The sequence below is a fragment of the Aquarana catesbeiana genome, linkage group LG05 (assembly GCF_042186555.1).
Source record: "Aquarana catesbeiana isolate 2022-GZ linkage group LG05, ASM4218655v1, whole genome shotgun sequence".
Lineage (NCBI taxonomy): Eukaryota > Metazoa > Chordata > Amphibia > Anura > Ranidae > Aquarana > Aquarana catesbeiana.
The window spans coordinates 264,279,695-264,306,675 of NC_133328.1; the positions used below are offsets into that span (position 1 = coordinate 264,279,695).

A 26,981-nucleotide genomic window follows, 5' to 3' on the forward strand; every position below is an offset into this window, starting at 1 on the left:
TTAAACTGCCTTGCCCCATAGGATGTATGCATATGTGTGTAGGTATGCGGGCATGTGTATATGTGTGTGTGTGTATATATATATATATATATATATATATATATATATATATGTGTATCTGTGTGTATGTTATGTATCTACATGTATATATGTGTATCTATTTGTAGGTATATATATATGGGTATATGTTTTTTAATATCATGATAGAGCATAGCTCACCTTGTTAGGAATGTAGTTACAGTGGTGGGAACCAGGCAAGGTCCCCAGGTGTTAATTGAATCAAAGTGTATTGGCAGACCAGAATTTGAGGCAACTGTTAACCAATGATCAGTAGACTTCAAAGGTAGCCAATCAGAATTTGATGCACCTCTGAACCAATGAATAGGTTGCATCTGTTGATTGGTGGAGAATGCATATAAAAGAGGGAGAGAGCTAAAGGGTCTCTCTCTGTGTATCCAGCCCCAGACCGTCGAGGGGACATGCTGTCTGAGTAATGTATACTTGTATCTCTCTGTTTCTTTTCTAACCTTTTTGTATCCTAGGAGTTGTCTTATGATGTTGAATATTCCTGTGTATGTCCATTGTAACCATTTCTGAGTTTGGCCTAGATTATCTTTGCAGCCTAAAGCATCACTGTACTTGTGGCATCACTTGAGATATATGATAAATTCTAATTATTCTAACTTTCTTTCTCTGTGTAAATACATGTAATGGTTTATCTTTTTGCCTAGTTATCGTTTGTTTTTATTCTTATATAGAAAAAGGTTTAATCACTTATATTTGTATCGTTAATCATTTAAGTGAGGTATAAACATTGCCAAAACAGCCACACAAAATATTGACACTTTGGGCCCAATTTGGACATTTTCACTTAGGGGTGTACTCACTTTTGTTGCCAGCGGTTTAAACAATAATGGCTGTGTGTTGAGTTATTTTGAGGGGACAGCAAATTTACACTGTTATACAAGCTGTACACTCACTACTTTACATTGTAGCAAAGTGTCATTTCTTCAGTGTTGTCACATGAAAATGATGTATATGATGTATCTTTCTTTATATTTGATAAACAACCTGTAAAATATAATACAATTTTAATAAAAAAATAAATAAAGTATTTAAAAAAAAAAGGTCTGGAGACTGACTAATCCACTCCATGGCCATAATGTGCTTCTTCTTAAACCACTCCTTTGTTGCCTTGGCGGTATGTTTTGGGTCATTGTCATGCTGGAAGACCCATCCATGACCCATCTTCAGTGTTCTGGCTGAGGGAAGAAGGTTCACATCCAATATTTTACAATATATGGCCCTATCCATTGGCCCCTCAATGCGGCAAAGTCGGCTTGTACCTTTTGCAGAGAAACAGCCCTAAAGCATAAAGTTTCCACCTCCATGCTTGACTGTAGGGATGGTGTTCTTAGGGTCATAGTCAGCATTTTTCTTCCTCCAAACACGGCGAGTAACCCTCCTCAAGAAGGCACATATACAGTCATGCCAATGAACATCTAAATGATTCAAAGAAGGATTGGGAGAAAGTGCAGTGGTGAGATGCAACCAAAATTGAGCTCCTTGGTATTAACTTGACTCGCCGTGTTTGGAGGAATACAAATGCTGACTATGACACTAAGAACACACTGTAGGTCAAGCATGGAGGTGGAAACATTATGATTTGGGGCTGGTTCTCTGCTAAAGGTACAGGCCGACCTCAAGGATTTAGAGACGATCTATAAAGAAGAGTGGACCAAAAGCCCACCTGAGATGTGACACCAACTACAGGAAACGTCTTACCTGCCAACAAGGGTTTCTCCACCAAGTATTAAGACATGTTTTGCTTCAGGATCAAATTCTTATTTTACTCACTGAACTTCAATCTAATTTATAGCATTTGTTTTATGTGTTTTTTTTCTGGATTTTCGGTTGATTTTCTGACTGTATCATTTAAAATACACCTATGAGAAAAATTAGACCCTTCATTTCTTTGTAAGTGGAAAAAAGTACAAAATCTGCAGGGGATCAAATAATTATTTCCCCCACTGTTTATACTTTTGGTAATGTCATACACTGGCTGCAGTAGTTGATCTGCCCCAATTTACTTTGATTAGATCACTGGTTGATTTCCCAGGAAGGGTGTTCTCTCTGCTCACAGAAGCCTTTTCCTAGGGGGAGGCACCGGCTTGGCAAAAGTATTTAAATTATTTATTACATATAAGTTTAGCACAATATCCTATTTGGGAAGTGTCATTTCTCATAGCCCCACCCAAAACAGGGCTACACATATCTACTGATGTTTTACAAGAAAGTTCAGATCAACTCTGTAAAATAAATAGAGAATAATCTTGATTGCCCTTTTCCATAATATTTTCTATTTCCATTCACCTATTTGTTATTAGGGATGAGCTTCGAGTTCGAGTCGAACTCATGTTCGACTCGAACATCGGCTGTTCGCAAGTTCGCCGAACAGTGAACAATTTGGGGTGTTCGCAGCAAATTCGAATGCTGCAGAACGCCCTTTAAAAGTCTATGGGAGAAATCAAAAGTGCTAATTTTAAAGGCTTATATGCAAGTTATTGTCATAAAAAGTGTTTGGGGACCTGGGTCCTGCCCCAGGGAACATGGATCAATGCAAAAAAAAGTTTTAAAACGGCCGTTTTTTCGGGAGCAGTGATTTTAATAATGCTTAAAGTGAAACAATAAAAGTTTAATATCCCTTTCAATTTCGTAGCTGGGGGGTGTCTATAGTATGCCTGTAAAGGGGCGCATGTTTCCTGTGTTTAGAACAGTCTGGCAGCAAAATGACATTTCAAAGGAAAAAAAGTCATTTAAAACTACTTGCGGCTATTGCATTGCCGGTCCGACAATACACATAGAAGTTCATTGATAAAAATGGTATGGGAATTCCCCACAGGGGAACCCCGAACCAAAATTAAAAACAAAAAATGACGTGGGGGTCCCCCTAAATTACATACCAGGCCCTTCAGGTCTGGTATGGATATTAAGGGGAACCCCGGCCAAAATTTAAAAAAAAATGACGTGGGGGTTCCCCCTAAATTCCATACCAGGCCCTTCAGGTCTGGTATGCATATTAAGGGGAACCCCCGCCAAAAAAAAAAAAAAAAATGACGTGGGGGTCCCCCTAAATTCCCCCCTTCAAGTCTGGTATGGATATTAAGGGGAACCCCGCGCCAAAATTTAAAACAAAAACGGTGTGGGGTCCCCCCAAAAATCCATACCAGACCCTTATCCGAGCATGCAACCTGGCAGGCCGCAGGAAAAGAGGGGGGGACGAGAGAGTGCCCCCCCTCCTGAACCGTACCAGGCCACATGCCCTCAACATTGGGAGGGTGCTTTGGGGTAGCCCCCCAAAACACCTTGTCCCCTTGTTGATGAGAACAAGGGCCTCATCCCCACAACCCTGGCCGGTGGTTATGGGGGTCTGCGGGTGGGGGGCTTATCGTAATCTGGAAGCCCCCTTTAACAAGGTGACCCCCAGATCCCGGCCCTCCCCCCTGTGTGAAATGGTAAGGGGTACCCCTACCATATCACTAAAAAACTGTCAAAAATGTTAAAAATGACAAGAGACAGTTTTTGAAAATTCCTTTATTTAAATGCTTCTTCTTTCTTCTTTCTTCTATCTTCCTTCATCTTCTTCTTCTGGTTCTTCTGGTTCTTCCTCCGGTGTTCTCGTCCAGCATCTCCTCCCCGGCGTCGTCTTCCCTTCTTCTCCTCGGGCCGCTCCGCATCCATGGCATGGAGGAAGGCTCCCGCTCTTCTCTTCATCTTCTTCTCTTCTTCATCTTCTTCTCTTCTTCATCTTCTTCTCCGGGCCGCTCCGCATCCATGGCATGGAGGGAGGTTCCCGCTGTGTGACGCTTCTCCTCTTCTGACGGTTCTTAAATAACGGGGGGGCGGGGGCCATCTGGTGACGCATGGGACATGACGGGACTTCCCTGTGGCATTCCCCGTGACGTCACTGGGAAGTCCCATCAAGTCACCGTACGTCAAAGGGGGGTGGGGTCACCAGGTGGCCCCGCCCCCCCCGTTATTTAAGAACCGTCAGAAGAGGAGAAGTGTCACACAGCGGGAGCCTCCCTCCATGCCATGGATGCGGAGCGGCCCGGAGAAGAAGACGAAGAAGAGAAGAAGATGAAGAAGAGAAGAAGAAAAGAAGATGAAGAAGAGAAGAAGATGAAGAGAAGAGTGGGAGCCTCCCTCCATGCCATGGATGCGGAGCGGCCCGAGGAGAAGAAGGGAAGAAGACGTCGCGGAGGAGATGCTAGACGAGAACACCGGAGGAAGAACCAGAAGAAGAAGAAGATGAAGGAAGATAGAAGAAAGAAGAAAGAAGAAAGAAGAAGCATTTAAATAAAGGAATTGTCAAAAACTGTCTCTTGTCATTTTTAACATTTCTGACAGTTTTTTTGTGAAATGGTAGGGATACTTTTGTACCCCCTTACCATTTACACGGGGGGGCGGGATCTGGGGGTCCCCTTGTTAAAGGGGGCTTCCAGATTCCGATAAGCCCCCCAACCGCAGACCCCCCACAACCACCGGCCAGGGTTGTGGGGATGAGGCCCTTGTCCTCATCAACATGGGGACAAGGTGTTTTGGGGGGCTACCCCAAAGCACCCTCCCAATGTTGAGGGCATGTGGCCTGGTATGGTTCAGGAGGGGGGGCTGCTCTCTCGTCCCCCCTCTTTCCCTGTGGCCTGTCAGGTTGCGTGCTCGGATAAGGATCTGGTATGGATTCTTGGGGGGACCCCACACTGTTTTTTTTTTTTTTAATTTTGGCGCGGGGTTCCCCTTAAAATCCATACCAGACCAGAAGGGCCTGGTATGGAAATTAGGGGGACCCCCCACGTCATTTTTTATTTTTAATTTTGGTTCGGGGTTCCCCTGTGGGGAATTCCCATGCTGTTTTTATCAATGAACTTCTATGTGTATTGTCGGACCGGCAATGCAATAGCCGCGAGTAGTTTTAAATGACTTTTTTTCCTTTGAAATGTCATTTTTCTGTCAGACTGTTCTAAACACGGGAAACATGCGCCCGTTTACAGGCATACTATAGACACCCACCAGGTACGAAATTTAAAGGGATATTACACTTTTATTGTTTCACTTTAAGCATTATTAAAATCACTGCTCCAGAAAAAACGTCCGTTTTTAAAACTTCTTTTTTCTGCATTGATCCATGTCCCCTGGGGCAGGACCCAGGTCCCCAAACACTTTTTATGACAATAACTTGCATATAAGCCTTTAAAATTAGCACTTTTGATTATTCATGTTCGTGTCCCATAGACTTTAACAGTGTTCGTGTGTTCGAACAAACTTTTTTCCTGTTCGCATGTTCTGGTGCGAACCGAACAGGGGGGTGTTCGGCTCATCCCTATTTGTTATGGAAATTCATCTGGAAAAAAGGTTAGCAAATGAAACTCATACAATATGATAAATTCTACAAAATCATTTATTGTAGATTCAAAGTTCAACTGCTGATTAGGCAATCTATGAACATAAATAAAAAGTAAGAAATTATTAATTATTTTTCACATATTAATTGCTATGCACAGTTACTATATTACATTTATTTATTTTGCTGCCATTTATACTTGTGACTGCTGTGGGTAGCGGGGTACTGCTAGACAGATCTAGGAATTTAGAACAAATCTGTGGAGACTTATTGCCTAGCTTGATGTCGGCAGACAGTCAGACAAGACCAGAGAGAGTGTCAGTACACAGGGGATAGAATGGAACAGACCGTGTCATAACTGGGAATAAAAGGATACACAGACAATAACAGAAGATGAAGCAGTACAAACAGACCAAAAGTTTGAGGCCAAAGGGAATACAAATCCGGTATGAAGTACAATATGCAGATTTGCATGCAGGCAATCTCCTACAAAGCACCATTTTATTCATTCAATGTGAGACAGAAAAAAACAAGATCATCCTGATATACAGTATAAGGAACTTTTACATTTTGCATTATAAGTAAATATACAGCTATCTTGTACAGTGTGTTATATAGCAGAAATCATCTTGAATATTCATGCATGCCTATCAGAGGACAGTAGTGTGATCATTGAGGAATGCCAGTTTTAATTCTCTGCATATTTAAAGTAGAATTCCAGCCTAAAGCTGGGTACACACTGTGAGTTTTTCTTTTTGTTCAACCAGCAGGATGAACGAAAAAAAAAAATCCCTCACAGATTCCTGCATCCACACAAGCAATATGAATACATCAATCACCCCCACTGTGTTATTGTATTCTGGCAGCAGGGACTCACCCCCTGCACTCCCCCCCCAATCCCCCATCAAAATACACTGATCAGTGCTGCAGCCATTGCTGCAGTGGCTGATTAAATGCTACTTTTCCAGCAGGACCATTTGACAGAAGCAAGCCTAATGAACTGGCTGTTGAACTGGATGAATTTCAATACATGTGTAGCCAGCTTAACACTAGCTAATCTTAAAAATGTTCTCTCATCACTCCTGATATCTATACTGCCTAACCTGTAAAGGAGTCAGAGCATTACTTTCACATGAGGGGATCGTGAGACTCTCACTCTTTTCTTCTACATGACAGCAGGGGTGTTGTCACTTGGAAGAGGGGGGAGGTCACAGTGCTGTACAAGCAAATCACAACTTGGAGTTTATACAGGGCTTTTCTTCACAGGGTAAGGCACAAGTTAATTTCCTGCATGGGCAATTCACACATTTACTATTATATTTTTAGGGCTCATTTACTTCCTTGTGGGCTGAAAAATGTATCTGACCCTTATTTTTCGATACAATATATGTCAGTGCACTACTGTGTATCGCTGCATGCTTTAATGCAGGTGTGTTGGAGGTGTTCAAAATGATTGGCACCAAAATACAGCAATTTGTATTATCGCAATGGGGAAGGGTAAATATGGCCTCAAAGAGCATGCTGAATCTGGGTAGGATCACTATAATGTATTGACTACTATTGATAAAAAATGCTTGTTTTATTAAAGTCCATTTACCATGCTGGTTTTTAAGCTCAGGTCTTGCTGTTGTGACACACTTTTTAATTTAAATCTTTTAAAAGTACAGTTTAAATGTCGTCTGAACTTTGTCCCCAAAAGAGCATACAGAAATGGGTTCATGCAGCAATGAATGTAAACGATAGCTTGACAGATATGAAATGTATACTGTAGAGTGCTGTTGCAATGTTCAAACAAATCAACATGCTTTTTAAACATAAGAAACATAAGTATGTTGTATGGAGTCCAACAAAGGAAAAAAAGTATGGCAATAACTGATATAACTTTTATAGCTTTTGACTTTTTTCTGACATGGCATTTGGCCAATTTTACTGCTATTCCAAGATAGCAGATCATAATAATAGCTAGAGGACAAATGTAAAACAGAAAAAAATGTTTATAATGACCTAAAATAAACCACCAGTATGCTTGTTCTTCCACACTAATATAAGCTTTGCAAACTGCTGCCCCATAATCATTGTTTGCTACTGTATAGATTGTAATGTCTGGGATACTAAAAAGCATACTAAGTAACCAAGCAAAGCAACTTGCATAAACAGCACATTTGACTCTTAATCTTGAAGTTGTAGACCAAGAGTGAACTATGGTAAAGTACTGATCAATTGTTATTAGAGTAATAAAGATAACAAAACTTTGGAAACCAATCTGAAAAGCAGCTACATGCATTTTGCATAACAGCTCTCCAAAAATCCAGTCATGAGTATGATCAATTGCTATGAAAGGCAAGGTAGTAGAGAATATTAAATCAGAGACAACCATATTCAAGAAAAAAATATTAGTAACTGAATTAAACTTTTCCTTCTTAAACAGAATAATTAGAATAACACAGTTACCAATCACACTTAAACAGAACAGTACATAGAAAAGAGGAGCTATATAAGATGTTAAAAATCTTTTAGTTTCTTCTTGTTCACATATTGGCTCTGGTTGCATTGTGCCGGAAGTGTAACTGTAATCCATTGCATCTGTTGAATCGTCCTCCATTCTAACTGAAAGAAAAATAAGATAATTAAAAAAATTCATACTTAAGGTGTCCCTGTAGTCAGTACAACTATAGTACGAATTGATAATGCAGGCCCCTCTAGGTCATCAGGAACCCCAATAGTTAGGGTACTCTACTATGCTAATACAAGCTACAACTAGGAAGATGATGCTTTACTTTACCCCTCCCCCTCATAACTAAAAAAATGATAAATCTGAGTTTTACTGATAACAAGATTGCTTATGTCAATAGGTTTTGGTAAAATGCACTGTATGCAGTATGACTCATAGCAAGTCATTCTAAAAAAAGGCTGCCAAAGCCCCAGCATGCAGAATCTAAAATGTTTAGTATAAAAGAAAGTAATACAGAAAGAAGAAGATCTTATATTCCGTTAGGGAATAGAAAAATTACTTAAATCAGAATGAAACCTTATCCTTTAAAGCCAAGGAATCTACCATCTTAGCCTCTGTTTTGATCAGCAGGTGCCATGGTGTTGCACATGTGATCATCTATGACGCCAGCCATTTAATGACTTGAAAGTTTTATAGAGTGATAACTAGGGTTGCACTGATACCAGTTCACAAGTACTCGCCAATACCAAATACTGATATCTATTTTTACATTTTTTTTTTTTAATTTACATTTTTTTAACACAGTACCTTTTAACCACTTTCTGCCCAGCCTATAGCAAAAAGGCGTCCGGCTGGTGGTTCAGTTATTCTGACTAGGCGTTATATGACATCCAGCAGGATAACTGCCAGTGCGCGCCCATGGGGACGCGCATCGCGGCGATCGGTGGTGCGGCGTGTCAGTCTGACACACCGATACACCAATCTCGGTAAAGAGCCCATCAGTGTCGCCTATCAGTGCCCACCAGTGCCACCCATGAGTGCCCATCAGTGCCGCCTATCAATGCTCATAAGTGCTGAATATCAGTGCCACCCATCAGTGCCGCCTATCAGTGCCCATTGTCAGTGCCCGTCAGTGCAACCTCATTGGTGCCACCTAATCGGTGCTGCCTTATCAGTGCCTGTCAGTGCCGCCTTATCAGTGCCCATCAGTGAAGGATAAAACTTACTTATTTACAAACTTTTATCACAGAAACAAAAGAAAAACTTTTTTTTTTCAAAATTTTCAGTCTTTTTTTAATTGTTTAGCAAAAAATAAAAACCGCAGAGGTGATCAAATACCACCAAAAGAAAGCTCTATTTGTGGGAACAAAATGATTGGGTACAGTGTACCATGACCGTGCAATTGTCATTTAAACAGCGACAGCGCTGAAAGTTGAAAATTGGCTTGGGCAGGAAGGGGGGTAAGTGCCCGGTATTGAAGAGGTTAAAGTATAACTAAAGGCAAAACTTTTTTTTTTAGTTTTGGATAGAATGGAGTGGGATTAGAACACATGTCAGTTTTTATTGTTGACTGTGTCCCCGTTAAGGAGATTCACCCTCTATATTTGTTCTGTTTACTATTGACTTTGAAAGTGAAAGTAAAATAAAATTCCAAGTTTTGGGTTGTCCCCAGAAAAGTAATAGAGGGGAAATCTTCAAATGGGGACACTAGTTCTGGTGCCCTGGGAGGCCCCAAGGAATTCCCTTAATTTGCAGGGATTTCCCCATACTTCCTGTTTGGCTATGGGACAGGAAATGAAGGGAAATCACCCCAATGGGACACAGATGGCAAAAAAATCTGACAGGGGGTATAACCCTCCCTTGCTCTATCCAAAATGAAAAAACAAAGTTTTGCCTATAGTTCTACTTTAACTTTTTTTTTTTTTGATCAATGTTATTGCTATTACAAGGAATGAACAACATGGCTGCAACACACAGCACACTTGGGATGGTACTGTTGGCAGACTCAGCATGGCACCCCACCCTATGCCACTGCCGGTGGACCCCCCTTTCGCAGCCAGGCCCTTAGACCACGGCCAAACTGACCGAGATAGGCTGCGAGGGGGTTATTGTTTAGGGTGGAGAGGCATGGATGGGTTTATTGTTTAGGGTGGAGAGGTAGGGAGGGGGTTATTTTTTAGGGTGGGGAGGGGGTTATTGTTTAGGGTGGAGAGAAGGGGAGGGGGGTTATTGTTTAAGGAGGGGGGTTATTGTTTATGGAGGGGAGGAGGGTTATTTTTTAGGGCTGAGAGGGGGGAGAGGGGTTATTGTTTAGGGTGGAGAGACGGGGATGGGGGGTTATTGTTTAGGGTGAAGAGGTGGGGAGGGGGTTATTGTTTAGGGTGTGGAGGGGGTTATTGTTTAGGGTGGAGAGGCGGGGTGGGGGTTATTTAGGGTGGAGAGGCGGGGAGGGGGGTTATTGTTAAGGGCTGAGAGGTGGGAAGGGGGTTATTGTTTAGGGTGGAGAGGCGGCGATGGGGGGTTATTGTTTAGGTTGGAGATGTGGGGAGGGGGGTTATTGCTTAGGGTGGAGATGTGGGGAGGGGGGTTATTGTTTAGGGTGGAGAGGCAGGGAGGGGGGTTATTGTTTAGGGGGGAGAGGCGGGGATGGGGGTTATTGTTTAGGGTGGAGTGGAGGGGTTTATTGTTTAGGGTTGAGAGGTGGGGAGGGGGATTATTGTTTAGGGTGGGGAGGGGGGTTATTGTTTAGGGTGGAGAGTTGGGGAGGGGGTTATTGTTTAGGGTGGAGAGGTGGGGAGGGGGTTATTGTTTAGGGTGCAGGGGTGGGGGGGGTTTGTTTAGGGTGGGAAGGAGGGTTATTGTTTGTATATGCAGGGAGGGGAAGGGGAAATGCAGGAAAGGAGGGGGGAGGGGAAGGGGGATGTTTGGGAACCCCACAGCTGGCAATCACTGCCTTGCACTACAACACCCAGCAGACCTGCCCTCCCCCCTCCAAGAAATTCTGCAGTAGCTGAGACACTTAGGGAAAGTCATTAGAGGTGGGGGAAGCAAAGTCTGGCTCAGTGCAGGACACACTACTCACCAGTCACCCCGCAGCTGCCCACAGAGGAGCCAGAGGAGGACACAACAAGTGGAGTTAGGGGGGAGGGGCAGGGCCAGCGTGGGAGGGGGCAAGGCCACTGCAGGGAAGGAAAATCCCACTGACAGCTGAAATGTCATCGGTTAACCACTTCAATACAGGGCACTTATACCCCTTCGCGCCCAGATCAATTTTCAGCTTTCAGTGCTCTCACACTTTGAATGACAATTACTCAGTCATGCTACACTGTACCCAAACAACATTTTTTATCATTTTTTCACACAAATAGAGCTTTCTTTTGGTAGTATTTAATTACAGCTGGGCTTTTTATTTTTTGTGATATATGCGAAAAAAGAGGGAAATTTTTGAAAAACAAACACTTTTTGTAGTTTTTATTGTAAAATTTTGCAAATAAGTAATTTGTCTTCATAAATTCGGGCCAAAATTTATACTGCTACATATCTTTGGTAAAAATAGCCCAAATTGGTGTATATTATTTATATTATATTATGTATATTATTTAGTCTGTGTGAAAGTTATACACTCTACAAGCTATGGTGCTAATCATTGAAAATGTATCATACCTGATCACACCTGATGTACTGATGGCCTATCTCATTTATTGAGATACTAACAAGCCAGGAAAGTACAAATACCCCACAAATGACCCTTTTTCTGAAAGTAGACAGTCCAAGGTATTTAGTAAGAGGCATGGTGAGTTTTTTGAAGTTGTATTTTTTTCCCACGATTCTTTTTTTTTTTTTTTTTTACACAAACTTGTCATATTACCAAGTTATTTCTCACACACAGCAAATGCATACTTGCAATTACACCCCAAAATACATTTTGCTACTCCTCCTGAGTATGGCGATACCACATGTGTGAGACTTTTAAACAGTCTGGCCACATACAGAGCCCCAACATCCAAGGAGCGCCATCAGGCGTTCCAGGAGCATAAATGTATAAGATATTTCTAACACATAGCACGTGCATAGCAAAAATGATACCCCAAAATACATTCTGCTACTCCTCCTGAGTATGGCGATACCACATGTGTGAGAATTTTACACAGCCTGGCCACATATAGAGGCCCAACATCCAAGTAGTACCTACAGGCGTTCTAGCAGCATAAATTACACATACAATTTCATGACGACCTATCACACTTTTGAAGGCCCTGGAGAACCAGGACAATGGAAACGCCCACAAAATGACCCCATTTTGGAAAGCAAACACCCCAATTATACATTGGGGTGTTTGCTTCTATGAGGCATTATGAGTCTTTTGAAAAGTTCATTTTTTCCCCCAATTTTTTGGAAAACGTGGAAAGAAAATTAAAACATATTTTTTTTATTTTAATTTTTTTACGCAAAGTTGTCAATTTATATAAGGTTTCTAATGCATAGCATGTAAATAGCAAAAATGACACCCCAAAATACATTCTGCTACTCCTCAGGAGTATAGTGATACCACATGTGTGAGACCTTTACACAGCCTGACCATATAAAGAGGCCCAACATCCAAGCAGCACCTCCAGGTGTTATAGGAGCATAAATTACATATATAATTTTCTGACTACTGATCACATTTTTGAAGGCCCTTCATATTTCTAACACATAGCATGTACTATACATACCAAATAACAAAAGATTACCTGTGGTGTTAGTAGTGCAGTGGTCCACAGAGGAGAGCATCGGTCCAGGCAACAGGCAGGGATGTGGTCAGCGACAGCAAAAGCAATTGTCCAGGCAGCAGGCAGGAATATGGTCCATAGTTAGTACAGGCAGAGATACTGTCAGCACAGCCAAAGCATTGGTCCAGGTACAGGCAGAGATGTCCAGGCAGAAATACTGTCCATAGTCAGTAGAGGCAGCAGGCAGAGATATGGTCAACACAGCCAAAGTATTGGTCCAGGCAGCAGGATGAAACATGGTAAAAAAAGTCCAGGGTCATTACAGGCAGCTATGTGGTCAGCACATTCAAAGTATTGGTCCAGGCAGTAGGAGGGACCATCAACCTTAGGGCCAGGGGAACAGGGGTAGAGGCTTCTCCCACCCAAATCTCTTTGAAGCTTCTGGACAACCAGACCCTGTTCTGGGAACACAGAAAACCAAAAACTGTTTTTCTCTACTCAGAACGCTATTCTGAAGCCCCTCACATATTTGAGACCCCTGTGTAATAAAGTAGAAGGGCAAAAGGTCAGTCCAAGTGGCAGGCAAAAAACATGGTCGATTAACATCTCTTTTGGCATCTTCTGGATTCGGGGGGGGGGGGTGTTATAGGGAAAATGTTGCTCATGAAGTTGACTCACGTGAGAGTGAATGCTTCCTGAGGCAGGTCCTTGCTGGTAAGTCAGTTCAGTGACAATGTCTTCAATATATTTGAGGTAGGTGATGGGTTGGTTTTTTTGGCTGATTTTTGATAGCAGACATACAAATTAAACATGGCCGTATAAAAAAGATGAAATGCAACTTTTTTATACCAGTAACGGGACTTTCAGGTTGATAAATACAGTTGTAGCATCTGGTCATTTAAATCCACCCCCACCACATGAACAGATTATAATCATGGACACATTCAGGCTTCACAATGGGCCTGTGTCTTCTCTGAATCTCCACCAAGGTGTCATTGTGGATGCTAGACATCATGTGAACATCTTTCTTGTCCCACCATTTCATGGCCAACACTTCCTCATTCTCATATATGCTGATTCCCCGCTTTGTAGCCTTTTGGATAATACATTCTGTGGGAAGCCCTTCCTTTTTTTTCTGAAGGTCATGGTTTTTTCACGATACAGATGAGGGGCCAAGCTGCTGTAGTAATTGTCTACATATAAATGATATCCTTTTTTGAACAGGGGGTATGCAAGGTTCCAGACAATTTTACCACTGGTTCCAATTTATGTTGGGCAATTAGAGGGCTGGAGCTGGGAGTCTTTGCCTTCATACACGCAGAAGATGTACACATATCCAGTGGCTCTATGGCAAAGTTTATTCAGTTTCAACACGTACCTAACCCTCCTACTTGGAATATATTGTTTGAACTGCAGCCGGCCAGTAAAGTGATTAAGGCATTCATCCACACAAATATTTTGGTCTGGGACAAACACTTCAGCAAATCGCTTGGAAAAATAATTTATTAGGGGGTGTATTGTATACACTTTTTTGTGGTTGGGATGATCTCGGGGAGCGCACTGCGAATTATCATTAAAATGTACGAAATGCATAATCATGTCATTGCGTGTCCTGGACATGACAGCAGAATATATCAGCATGTGGTGGATGCGGTTGGTGGACCAGTAGGCATGCAGTTCATTCTTCTTTGTAAGCCCCATATTAAATGTAAGGCCCAAAACAATTTGAATTTGTCTAGTGTGAGACGTCACCATTGGAATACACAGGTGTAGGATGAATTGAGACAATAAATTGCTCTGCATAGAGATTTGTTTGGTCCACTATATACTGCAGCAAATCTTTGGGGAAAAACAAATAAAAATATTCTGTACAGTTTCTAATACACTTCAGGTGGTGTACACAGTATATAATACAGTGCAGGCGGCGTACACAGTGTGTACAGTTTCTAATACACTTCAGGCAGTGTACACAGTATATAATACAGTGCAGCTGGTGTACAGTATATAATACAGTGCAGGCGGTGTACAAAGTATGTAATGCAGTGTAGTGCGGTGTGAAAAAAAATCCCTAGCATGTCCAGAAGGCCACCAAGGAGAGGAAGACGCACACAGGCCCCTTAAAGAGGACAAGCAGCCTCTGTGTCTACAGTAAAAAGCGGTGGTCGTGGACATGGTGTATCCTCTGCATGTGGGGCACGTTTGTGCTTTTTTTCTGCTGCTGGGCATTTTATTGAGCCACAACATGCAGAAGAGTTGGTGGAGTGGATAACTAAGCCGTCCTCATCCTCTGTCACCCAGGTTCATACTAGTTTGCCTTCCAACACAGCTGCCAAAGCGGCCTATTCCACCGGCTACTTGTTCACCATTACTCCTTCCGTAGCCCCACCATCATGCACGGAGGAGTCATCAGAACTATTCGACCCTAGTGTTGGCTACATGCTGCTGGAGGATGCGCAGCAATTTGAAGGCTCCAATGTTGGTTCCCAGGTTGAGGAAGGGAGTAACTTGAGCCTAGAGAGAGAGGGACTGCCACAGAAGGACAAGAAACTAGCAGTCATGTTGCTCCAGCTGCAGCATATTGCCAAGTTTGCTCAAGTGACGAGGAGGGAGGGGATGATGAAGTCACTGACTGTACTTGGGTGCCTGAGAGAAGAGAGGAGGAAAGTAAGGAAGAGGCACAACTCTGAGGCAGGATGTCCTCTAGGGGCCAGCTTAAGGGCAGCCACCCTATTGCATCACACCACAGAGCTCCACAAGTGCAGGGAGCTGCTGACTCCCCGCTGACTTCCAAAATTTCATTGGTGTGGGCTTTGATCGACACATGTGCAGTAGATCGCACTATTGCTGTTTGCAATCTGAAGTGGATCAAGCGTGGCCAGAACAGCACCCGCTTGGGCACCACATGCTTGACAAGACATATGACGACTTGCCATGCAGTCCGTTGGCAACAGCACCTGAAAGACCAACATAATAAAAAAAAGGCAGACTTCTCCTTGCTTCTCATCTGTGATCTCAACCCCTACTATACCTCCAGTTCTCTCAAAAACCTGCACTGAGAGAAATGAAGGTATAGCAATAGGTGCCACAAGTACTTGCAGCCAATCTGTTAGCAGTACACCACCAGTTGATATTAGCAGGCAAATTTCGCTACCCCAGTTGCTGAACCGAAAAAAAAAAAATACTGTCTCAGCCATCCACATGCTCAGCGTCTAAATGCTAGCTGGTAGACCCCCTTTCGTGAATTTGTGGAATGTGCTGTACCACAGTGGCAGGTTCGAAAATGATTTTTTTTTCCACGTAAGGCCATTCCAGCTCTCTACCGTCATGTGGAAGGCAATGTTTTCGCCTCTTTGGACAGGGCGGTCAGCAGCAAGGTTCATATTACCGCTGACTCATAGTCCAGCAGGCATGGTCAGGGATGTTACCTTTCCTCCATGGCGCACTGGGTAACTCTGCTGACAGCTGGGAAGGATGCAGGACAGGGTTCAGTGTTGTAGCTTATTCCTCCACCACGCCTCCAAAAAGCTGGTGGTGATTCTGCCACATCTCTTTGCTCCACCCCTCCTCTTCTTCTTCCTCTATGGCCTCTTCTGCAGAATTTTCCTCTGAACCAGCAGTGCTCCCTAAGCGTTCAAGGGGCTACGCAAGCAGTCAGGCTAAAATATGCCATGTGGTGCTTCAGTTGTTCTGCCTAGCGGACCTAGGGGCGGGTTTGTTTGCCACCCCCTCCAAAAAAAGTTTAGCAACAGCCTCCACTGGGTCTTACTATGTTTTTGTTTTGTGTTTTTTGTTTTTGTTTTTTACTTTTTACAGTATTTGTTGAGATATTAGAGGTCTAACAGACCTGCATATCTCTTTTTTTTTTTTGAGACAGAGAAAGGGACTGAAGAAAGTCCATTTCTCTGCAGCACTTAACATAATGAAATAAGGAATCTGTATAGAGACTCCTCATTCATTCATAAAACGACAGTCTGATACATACAGTAGTAGCACTCCTGGTTTACTATAATCAGCTGTCAGTGGACATATAGGTGTGATGTGTAGTGATTGCTGCCTGCGCCCCACACATGTTTACCAAGCCCCAACTTCACCCCCAACAGCACCGCCCCCCCCCCTCCCCATACACTCTCAGCATATCAGATTGCCAGAGCTGAATGCCGGTCAGCAGCTGCAGGTGGTGGGAGGGGAAAGAGGGATGCTGCCTGAGCAGGGATGGATCGGGGGTGCGGGGGCCGGTTCGGGGGGGTGATCTGACTGGCGAGGGGACACATCTGGTTCCCCGCCAATCCCCACGCTACACCTGAAGCCGGCGGGAGCTGCAGAGGAGGGATGCCAGCTTCTAAAGGTAGCTGCAGGGGATGGGGTTTGTGGGGGGGTTGGATCAGGTGTGGGGGGAGGAAATCGGTGCTGGGGGGGAAGAAAGGAGAGGAGAGGAGAGGAGATTTAGCCAGCACCTGGCTACGTCCTCCCCCCCATTTTTGGTCCTCCAAAGAGTTGAACTTCACACAGTATTGTCTGAGCTAGTAATTTGCTGCAAAGTCAACACACAAAATATAACAACATTAATTATAACTTAATGTCAACAACAGTTTGCATAAACATCAGGGTTCTGCTGAAACCATTCATATCTGTTAATTCACAATCAGTCTGTTTAAAGGCCAGGACTATTGCCGTAGCCCACCCAGTGATGTCAGAGGGCAAGTCAAGGTCACCCACTACCCAATGAACAGTAGTAGGGTGTGGCTTTGAATTTTGCCTTTGAATAGTGGATATTAGTTGTCTGAGTTTTCCCCTAGAACATCATAAGTTAGTGTCTTAGGAGGGTTTATGTTCCGTCTCAGTTGAATAGGTGAAAAATTTTCAGACACAGAGATGGGGTCAATGTCCAGATTTCCAGCACTAATTAAACTGAGGAGTTCCAAAGAGGGATCAGAGGAGTGTTATGCAATGAAATAAAGATGATGTTGCGCTGTCCACAATATCGTGAGAAAAGACTAAACAATAAAAATATCACTCAACATAAATATATCTATCCGTGAATAAATGAGTAAAGGAATAATACTTCTGAGTGTCCATATAAACCACATGCTAATAAAGTGACTGATGCAATAAATATAAGTAGTAAATATATAGTCCAAGTGATGACAATATATGCCAAAAGTGCAAAAGATGAAAGTGAAGGTGTTCTAATTCTTGCACATTCAAATGGTGAAAATAACTGGTGATTGGTGGATAATATATGTGACACCTCAGTGCTCACAGGCCTCTCACCTTACTGCTGTAAGGTAAAAGCATTGGATAAATATCTTAAGGGGGTCCTTCTATCTCCTCTTAACTCTACGGATCCACTCTATGATGAACGCTGCCCTTGGAACTGGATGTTTGGCAACACTTCCTTAGATGTAATCCCAGGATGTCCACATAGTCTCCTCCGAGGTGGCAGTATACAAACAAAAGAGACTCCGATAGTGTAATATAGTTTTATAGGGGTGTTTTATTAAAAAAAGCATATTGGTACTCACATTAAAATCAATACAGCAAGGGGTATACTCCACAAACAGCAAACTCATATTCGTACGTCACTTCCGGTTAATCTGCCGCCCAATCCTGAGATGTATCATTACGTGACTTCATCAGGGAATAGCAGCAGATAAGACATGTCCTTATATAATGTATTAATTATGTATATACTAGTGGCCATTTTCCCGTAGCCCACTATCAGGATGTATTGAAGCAGCCATTTTCCTATGGTCTGCCGTCTATATCAATGGGGTCGGTGGCCATTTTCCTGTGGTCTCTAATTGTCTCTATATTCACTATGTTAAGCTGGCCGGTGTTTCATCATATTAGGTGACCCGTCAGAATGTGTAACAGATGTGACGTTCCATCATCGCCATCTTGCTACACCTCGCACTCCTCCACAGTAAAGATACACTGAGAAGGGGGAAAGCGGATATCTTGTTACGGTTGCCATGGATGAGGGCCTGGAGCCGTCACGCATGCGTGCCCCCCCCCCATTTACGTGCGCATTACATCATGACGTTTCACGTTGGACACGATGGGGAGGGGTATTTAGGGACCCACATGGTGATAGCCATTTTGTTGGAGTCCCTGGGAGCCTGATTCCACCACGGTGAGCAGGTTAGTTGCAGATTACTGGGATCTGAGCTGAGCTACTGCCAGCAGCCATGGTATTATCAATGGAGACCTAAGTTTCTTTTCATTTGATATCTTACTGTCTTACAGGTCTAGGTGGGTCTTTTACCACCGGGCCACCCCCTCCTTTGAAGTAACAGACCCCCAGAGTGTTGCGAGGATGCTGATACTTTGGGTTATACTTTTTCCTTGTCAAAAAAAGTTTATTGAGTATACAATGTTATAAAGATACATAAAGTAAGTTTACAAGGATCTATAAAGTAAGCTCATTGTTTTACAGTAGGGTTTATATAGGTAAATATCATGAAATTTCAAATATTAAACATTGGGTTCACGTAAACCTAAATTAAAGATATATATCATTTCCTTAGTTACTTTTGTAGATATTTAAATGATTTATACCTACTATACATATTGTTTACAAGTAGAGTGTATATAGGTCAAATAAATTCTGATAATGAGCTTTAATCGTAAGGTGGAGAAAAGGAAAGAGAAAGAAGAAAAAGGGTTGAAAGGTAGAGGTATGGTCCACAAGGTTGTCCCACTCGTCAGTTTATTATTCTTTTTAGTTCTCTTTGAAGCCTTAGAATGGGTGTCTCTGAAAGTCATTTAATCTGTTACCATGGCAACAGGACAGAGTCATTGAAGTTTGACAGGAACTGTTGTTTTATCCAAGGATGCCAAAGTTTTTCAAATTTTGGAATTTGATTTTGATCGATGGCTACCATCTTAGCATGGGACATTGTATTATTCATTCTGTGAATTGTTTCTGCTAGTACCAATGTAGGAGATTTCCATGCCTTGGCCACTGTTTGTTTTGCAGCCGTTATTAGTTGGATCATAAGTTTGAATTGAGAGAGTGTTAACCATTCCGGTTTTAGATTAAGTAAAGTTAAATATGGATCTGGTTGTATTATTTTTTTAAATATTTTAGATGCAATCACGAAGACTTCCTTCCAGAAGGTTTGGATTACTGGGCACGTCCACCATATGTGTAAATATGTGCCTATTTCTGGGCATCCTCGAAAACAAAGAGCTGAGGTATTAGGTGAATATTTTGCCACTCTAGCGGGTACAAGGTACCAGCGAGTTAGGACTTTATAATTTGTCTCCAGTGCTAAGATGTTGGGTGAAGATGACTTAGATGTGAGCCATATGTTAGACCAGTCCGTGTCTTCTAAAGTTCGTCCCAGGTCCTCCTCCCACCTCTGAACGTAAGAGGGTCTATTAAGATTTGCTACTCCATATAATTGATTATAAAGTGATGAAATTGTACCTTTAGCAAATGGATCTTTTGTACAGATTGATTCAAAAATGGATAATTGGGATAATGGTGTATCCCCCTTTAGGAATGGTGTATAGAAATTTTTGATTTGGAGATATCTAAATATCTCAGAGTTTGGTAGATCATATTTTTCTCTAAGCGATGGGAATGAAAGGAATGATTTAGATGCTATGAAGTCATTTAGTGTCTGAATGCCTGATGTTGTCCAAGCTTTAAAAGAATTTGGGTAGATCCATGCCGGATAAAAGGCCGGATTTCTGATAAAAGAAAGGAGAGGATTGTGTGGAGATTGTAACTGATATTTGGTTTTTAGTTTATCCCAGAGAGATAAGAAGTGTTTAGTTATGGGATTATGAATTTTAAAGCGGTCTTTAGGATCAAGCCATAATAAATTTGATATTAATAGAGGGTCATTTTCTGAAGCCTCTATAAATACCCATAATGGGATTTCCTGTTTTGCATGGTATTTGGACAGACTGGCCAAATGTGCTGCTCTGTAGTAGTTAGTAAAATTAGGGTATCCCAGGCCTCCTTTATTTTTGGGAAGATGTAGTGTGTGTATAGGTATACGTGGTTTAGAAGAGCCCCATATAAACGAAGTTGCTCTTTTTTGTACTATTCTCAAAAAATAGGAAGGAATTGGAATAGGGAGGACTCTGAATAGATAAAGCAATTTGGGTAGAATAGTCATTTTGATTGCATTAATCTTCCCTATCCAGGATAAAGGAAGTTGCGACCATTGTTTTATTAGATTTGTGATCTGTCTTAATACAGGAGGATAATTGGTTGAGAATAAGTCAGAATGAGATGCTGTTAAATGAATTCTAAGATATGGGATTGATTTTTCTGCCCATGTGAATGGGAGTGCAGCCCTAGCCGGGATCAATTCCATGTTTGTGAGTGAAATATTAAGCACTAGGCATTTCTTAGGATTAATCATAAGGCCGGATAGGGCTGCAAACCCATCAAGAGCTGGTATTAAGTTAGGACCAGAGACCTGTGGTGATGATAGAAAAAGTAATATATTGTCTGCAAATATACATAATTTGTGTGTAATACCTCCTACTTCAATGCCAGTTATAGTTTGGTTTGTTCTGATGTATTGGGCCATGGGTTCGAGTATAAGGGCAAATAATAAGGGAGATAATGGGCAACCCTGTCGGGTACCTCTTTCGATATTAAAGGCTTCAGATTTGTATCCAGCATATTTTATATAGGCTTTGGGTTTATTATATAATGCTTTGATCCATGTTAAAAAGTGGGGTCCAAAACCCCATTTTTGTAATGAATATTGCATATATTGCCAGGATACTGTGTCAAATGCCCTCTTAATATCGATAGATAGAAAACATAAAGGAATTTTCCGTTTTTTAGCAATATGTGCCAATAACACTGCCCTGCATATATTATCGCCTGCCTGTCTATTTGGCATGAAGCCTACTTGATCTCTATGTATTAATTTTCCTATAATGCTATTGAGGCGTTTTGCTATTATTTTTGCTAATAATTTAATATCGAGGTTTAACAGAGAGATAGGCCGATAATTCACACAGGAAGTATCATCAGAAAGGGGTTTTGGGATCATACAAACAATTGCCATTAGTGTTTCTTGCCGAAAAGAATGTCCATCTAGAAGTTTGTTAAAAGTTTCAGTGAGAATGGGAGAGAGTATTTCTGAGAATGTTTTATAGTATAAAGCCGAGTAGCCGTCTGGGCCTGGTCTTTTGTTAAGTTTTAGGTCTTTTATGGCGTTAGCAACTTCATCTATAGTTATAGGCTCATCCAAACTGCTTTTTTGATTCTGAGATAACTCAGGTAAGGTTATTTTTGAGAAGAAGGATTCAGCCTCTGTAGGATTAAATTCATTGTTTGTCTTGTATAAAGTTGCGAGATGTGAGTGAAATTTATGGACTATTTTAACTGGATTACAAGTGTAAACATTTTTTGATAATTTCAAACGTATTGGTTTGAAAGATTTGTTAGTTGAATTTAATGCCCGAGCCAAATATGTACCTGATTTGTTTGTATTCATGTAGAAATTGTGTTTGGAGCGTTTGAGGGATTTATCAACTGACTCAGTGAGAAATAGATCGTATTCCAATCTAGATTTTTCCAGATGAGATTTTGTACTCTGAGATGGATTATCTTGAAATGATATGTAGGCTGCATTAAAATTGAGTTCTAGTTTTTTTGCTAGATTTTTGCGTTCCCGTTTAAATAGTGCCATTTGTCTTTGTATTGTACCACGCAAGACAGGCTTATGAGCTTCCCACAGTGTTATTGGGGAGATGTCTGTTGTATTATTAATTGATATGTATTCCTTTAAAGCTTGTTCAATGGCCATCTGATGTAGTGGGTGTTTGAGCATTATGTCCGGTAAGCACCACGTTGGGTCATGCGCTTTTGGTATGGCTGAGGCTATAGTAGTGTATACTGCATTATGGTCAGACCACGGAATCGGAATTATATCGGAATTATATCGGAATTATATCTGATGCAATAATTTCTGGTATCATTCCTATTGTTAGAAAAATATGATCTATTCTGGTGAAGGTTTGATGAGGGTGCGAGAAATAAGTGAATTTCTTTTTCTTTGGGTTACTTTCTCTCCATGAATCTACCAGATTGTATTTGGAAATAAGTTGAGAAAAAGGTAATCTAGAGGTTATTTTGGATGGTGTAAAAGGTGATTTATCTAGAAATGGGAAGAGGACCTGAACATTCAGGGAAAGTATATCCAGTGGTGCCATGGCAATAGATCAAATAGTTTTGACTTACTTTTTGTTATGCAGAGCTGACTGCGCAGATCAACCTGTGTGGACTGAAGAGATGAATAGATAGAAAAGAAACCAGTGAATTCTGGAGTAAAGAGTAAACAAAAAACATATGAGATTAGATGATACATTGTATAAATTATTTTTTGCAAGTAATCACAATTTACCCGTGAAAGAGAATAAATATCTCTCTCAGGGGAATAAGTACCTTCGTCACACTCCCACATAATATGGTTGGGAGAATGAGGAGGGCTAATGGGGGTACACGGATCTTCCGCTTACAGGAGAGAAGTGCTATGTCAAAAGACATCAAAATGATGTTTCATTAATTGGAGTGCAGAATATAGTTTTTGTTGAAATTATTTATTCCAGGGTGGTTGTATATGGTTAGTCTTGCTCTAGGCTAAATAATTCAGTTAGAAAGGTACTGTTAATAACTTTGGTATTGATGAAGATAGTTTGAATTATTTTGGGATTTTAACCCTTTTAGAGTAAACAATTACATATTTTATTCATATGTAACTGTTTAGATATGTTAACTCATAAAACTGAGGTTGTATTGCTTCAGATTAGAATAAACAAAAACATAATTCTAGGAACTAGTTTTAAGAAAAGAAAGAAAAAGCTTCCATTGCTTCTGGATTATTGAACATATTTGTCCTAAAAAGTAATAAATCTATTGTTATTACCTGATAATATATAACTGAACAAGAATTTCCTTATTTCACTTATATATTCTAAGGCTATATGAATCAGAAGTAATAAGAAATATAACTGGAATGTAACATGATCCCACACAGTGTGTGACTATCAGAATGCAGTTACATTCAGTTATAAATATAGGTTTTTTATAGAGAACCATCTCTTAGTATAATAAATGAAGAGATATCAGGAATTAGGATGTCAGTCTATTGAATCTTCTTGGTCCATGGATGATGTGGCATAACGGCCTCTTTTGTGAAAATGATGATTCCCATTTTGTTCTGAAATTTTCTGGGTGCTGCCTGAAGGTGAAGATGATGCCATTCTTCTGCGTGTGGGAGTGTTGCTGCTTGTGGGTTCTGTCAGATTTAATTTTAAAAGGGTTTGTTGTAGTTCATCTGCTGATCTGCTTCTGTAAATTGTACCTTGGTAGTTAAATCTGACTGAAAAGGGGAAGCCCCATTGATACATAATGTTGTGGCGTTGCAGTTCCATTAGTTGGGGTTTCATGGATCGTCTTTTAGTAATAGTAAGTTGGGATAGGTCAGCAAAAATTTGATAATTGTGTCCTTGAAAATTAAGTTCTTTTTTTTCTCTTGCAGCAATTAGTATTTGTTCTTTCGTTCTGTAATAATGAAATTTTGTGATTATATCACGTGGGGGTCCATCTTTCTTTTTGGCTGTGAGGGCTCTGTGTACTCTGTCCAGTTCTAAACGTTCAATAGGGATATCTGGCTTTAGTTCTTGTAATAGAGCAGTAATAGTAGATTGCAGGTCTGTCACAGTTTCAGGTATTCCCCTTATGCGCAAGTTTGAACGTCTGGCTCTATTTTCGTAATCTTCGAGCTTAGTTTGAAGTATTAAATTCTCTTTTTTTAATTGTTCCAATTCTGTTATATTTTCTTGGGTTGTAATTTCAATTTCATCCATTTTTATTTCTAAGGCTGCGGTGCGGTTTCCCAGCTCTCTTATTTCTTTGGTTAGGCTTTTTGTTATTTGGTCTGAGGTTTGTTTTAAAGCCTTATGAAGCATCTTTTCAAATTGTAATAATATTACTGGGCATACTGAGGAGGCTTGTGGAGAAGTTTGTGAGAGGATTTGTTCTGTATCTGACTCAAATGGAGAGTCTTGCTGTGACAATTTCTGTCTGTGAGAGCGCCCTGATGCTGTATCTTGTGAGGTGACTGGAGCTGCTTCAGCTGCAGTGAGTGCCTGTGAGCTCTTTGTGAGGTGATTTTTATTTCTGCCACGGTTTCCTCCCTGTACCATATTTCCTGCCCAAACTTTCACAGTTTGTTTCCTGGGGCAAAAAGGTTCAAATGGATACCTTTTGAGCCTGCAGGCTCCGCTTTGTCCTTCTCTTCTCTCCTTAGCGGTGTGGAGCTCTAACAATGCATGTCTGCTCCGCTAGGCTCCGCCTCCTGCCCCCCCTTGGGTTATACTTTTAATCTTTCTTTAAAATTTTTTAGTGTTGGCTGCTGGTTTTTATGGCACTTGGTGCCATCTAGTGAACAATTAGGCTCCCTGCACCCTATGCACAGGCTTTTTGAAAGTAAGCAATGGTTGAAAGTGACAGTGTGGCATTCATTTACTAAGAAAAATGAGAAATAATGGTCACTCTACATTTAGTTACGCCAAATTAAGCTTTTAACTAGGCGAACGTGAATGAAAAAGCACGCCAATACTAATGGACATGCCTTTGTAAATGCAAATCGGCATATCCGCGAATTTGCAAGTGCTAATTGCTACCGAGTTTAATATATGGAACTGCACTGCAGTCATGATCACATGAATGTGAATAAAACATTTTTATGTGAGATGTGCTCTACTTCGTGTACATCTATTTATGTATATTCCAATTAGTATTCCTAGTTTGTTTTCTTCTTTTGCTAATGAATGCAGTTATGAATGAGTATTACAGGGTAATGTCTGCTATTCCGTAAAGTTACATGTATTGAACACTTACAGTTACATATGTTTTTTTTTTCATGTTAATTTAGTTTTTTATGGTGGTGTGCACTGATGTCTACAAAGCACAGGTTAGGAGTTCAAATCCCAGCCACGCACCTAAGGTAGCTGTGTTGATTTTTCCAGTGCACAAGCGAATTAAAACCAAAAAATGTCAAGTAACACCCTGCACATTAACTAGTGTGTGATTTTTTTTTAATTTCACACTATAATATTATTGAATACGTACATACCATTGCACGCATTTGAAGAGGTAATATTATGGGATCAACCAAATTGATGTGGCATTGGCCATCGCCTATGTTCAGCATATGCTGCCTAGTACAATGCAAGCTTTCAGTAGATGATACCATTTGTGTGATTTGAACACATGGCCTGGGTCTTTCAAGGCAGGAGTGCAAACCACTATCCTACCGAGCTGAGCACAGTCAACCACAGAAAATACATTTATTAATGTTTGATTCTTTTAATTCTCTACCATAATGTTTTGCATTTGAGGCATTAATATTATGGTAACAACCATGCTCATGCGGCATTTGCTTTTAGGCATTCGCCTATTTTCAGCATATACTGCTGATTAAAATGTATGCTTTAAGTAGGCGATACCATGTGTGGGATTTGATCCCATGGCCTGAATGAAACTGAGCTAAACACTATCTTACATAGAAAATACATTTACTAATGTTTGATTCTTTTAATTCTATACAATAATGATTTGCATCTGAGGCAATAATATTTTGGAAACAAACATGCCCATGCTGATGTGTCATTCGACTATTGCAGGGGAAAAAAAAAAAGTTCTAGCGAAGATGCCATTAAAGTCTAAGGGACTTAGATACCTCACCATTGTATGATTAAGCTGTACCGATGTTTTTTTTTTGCGTTGTTTGTTTTTGTTATAAATAAAAACTTTTCTGTTAAAAAAAAAAGGAGAAAAAAAAAAAAAAAGTCTAAGGGACACGAACATGCAAAATCCAAAGTCCTCATTTTAAAGGCTTATATGGAAGTTATTGCCATAAAAAGTGTATGGGGACCTGGGCACTGCCCTAGGGGACATGTATCAATGCAAAAAAAAAGTTTTTAAAACAATCGTTTTTAAAGGAGCCTTGATTTTAATTATGCTAAAGTGAAACAATAAGAATGAAATATTTCTTTAAATATCGTCCGGGGGGTGGGGGTCCCTTTAGTCTGCCTATAAAGTGGTGCATTTGTTCAGTGTATAGAACATACTGCAGCAATAATGACATTTCTAAGGGAGAAGAGGAATTTAAACTCTCTTGCGGTTGTAATGTAAAAAAATGTAAAAAAAATAAAAGCGGCATAGGGTCCCGTCCCCCCAGGCCGTTTGGTTCTGTTATGGATTTTAAGGGAAATGCCACTCCAATTAAAAAAAAAAATAATTGGCGTGTGGTCCTCTCCAAAATCCATACCAGACCCTTATCCAAGCATGCAGCCTGGCAGGTCAGGATAGGGGGGACTAGCGAGTGCCCCCCTCCTGAACTGTACCAGGCCACATAAGCACAACATGGGG

The 26,981-nt window shown here is 41.0% G+C and overlaps 1 protein-coding gene across 5 annotated transcripts in view; it reads right to left on the reverse strand.

Annotated features, from left to right (window-relative positions):
• Positions 1–5,440: 5,440 nt before the first annotated feature.
• LOC141144757 (C-C chemokine receptor type 3-like) overlaps positions 5,441–26,981 on the reverse strand; it is a 404,626-nt gene continuing 383,085 nt past the window's right edge. For 4 of the 5 annotated variants that reach the window (XM_073630750.1, XM_073630746.1, XM_073630747.1 and 1 more), the window contains one exon: positions 5,441–8,008. In XM_073630750.1, coding sequence (XP_073486851.1) covers positions 6,984–8,003 — 1,020 coding nt within the window. In that variant the 5' untranslated portion in view covers positions 8,004–8,008 and the 3' untranslated portion in view covers positions 5,441–6,983. The remainder of the gene's footprint in view (positions 8,009–26,981) is intronic. The other variant, XM_073630748.1, reaches the window with a different exon arrangement.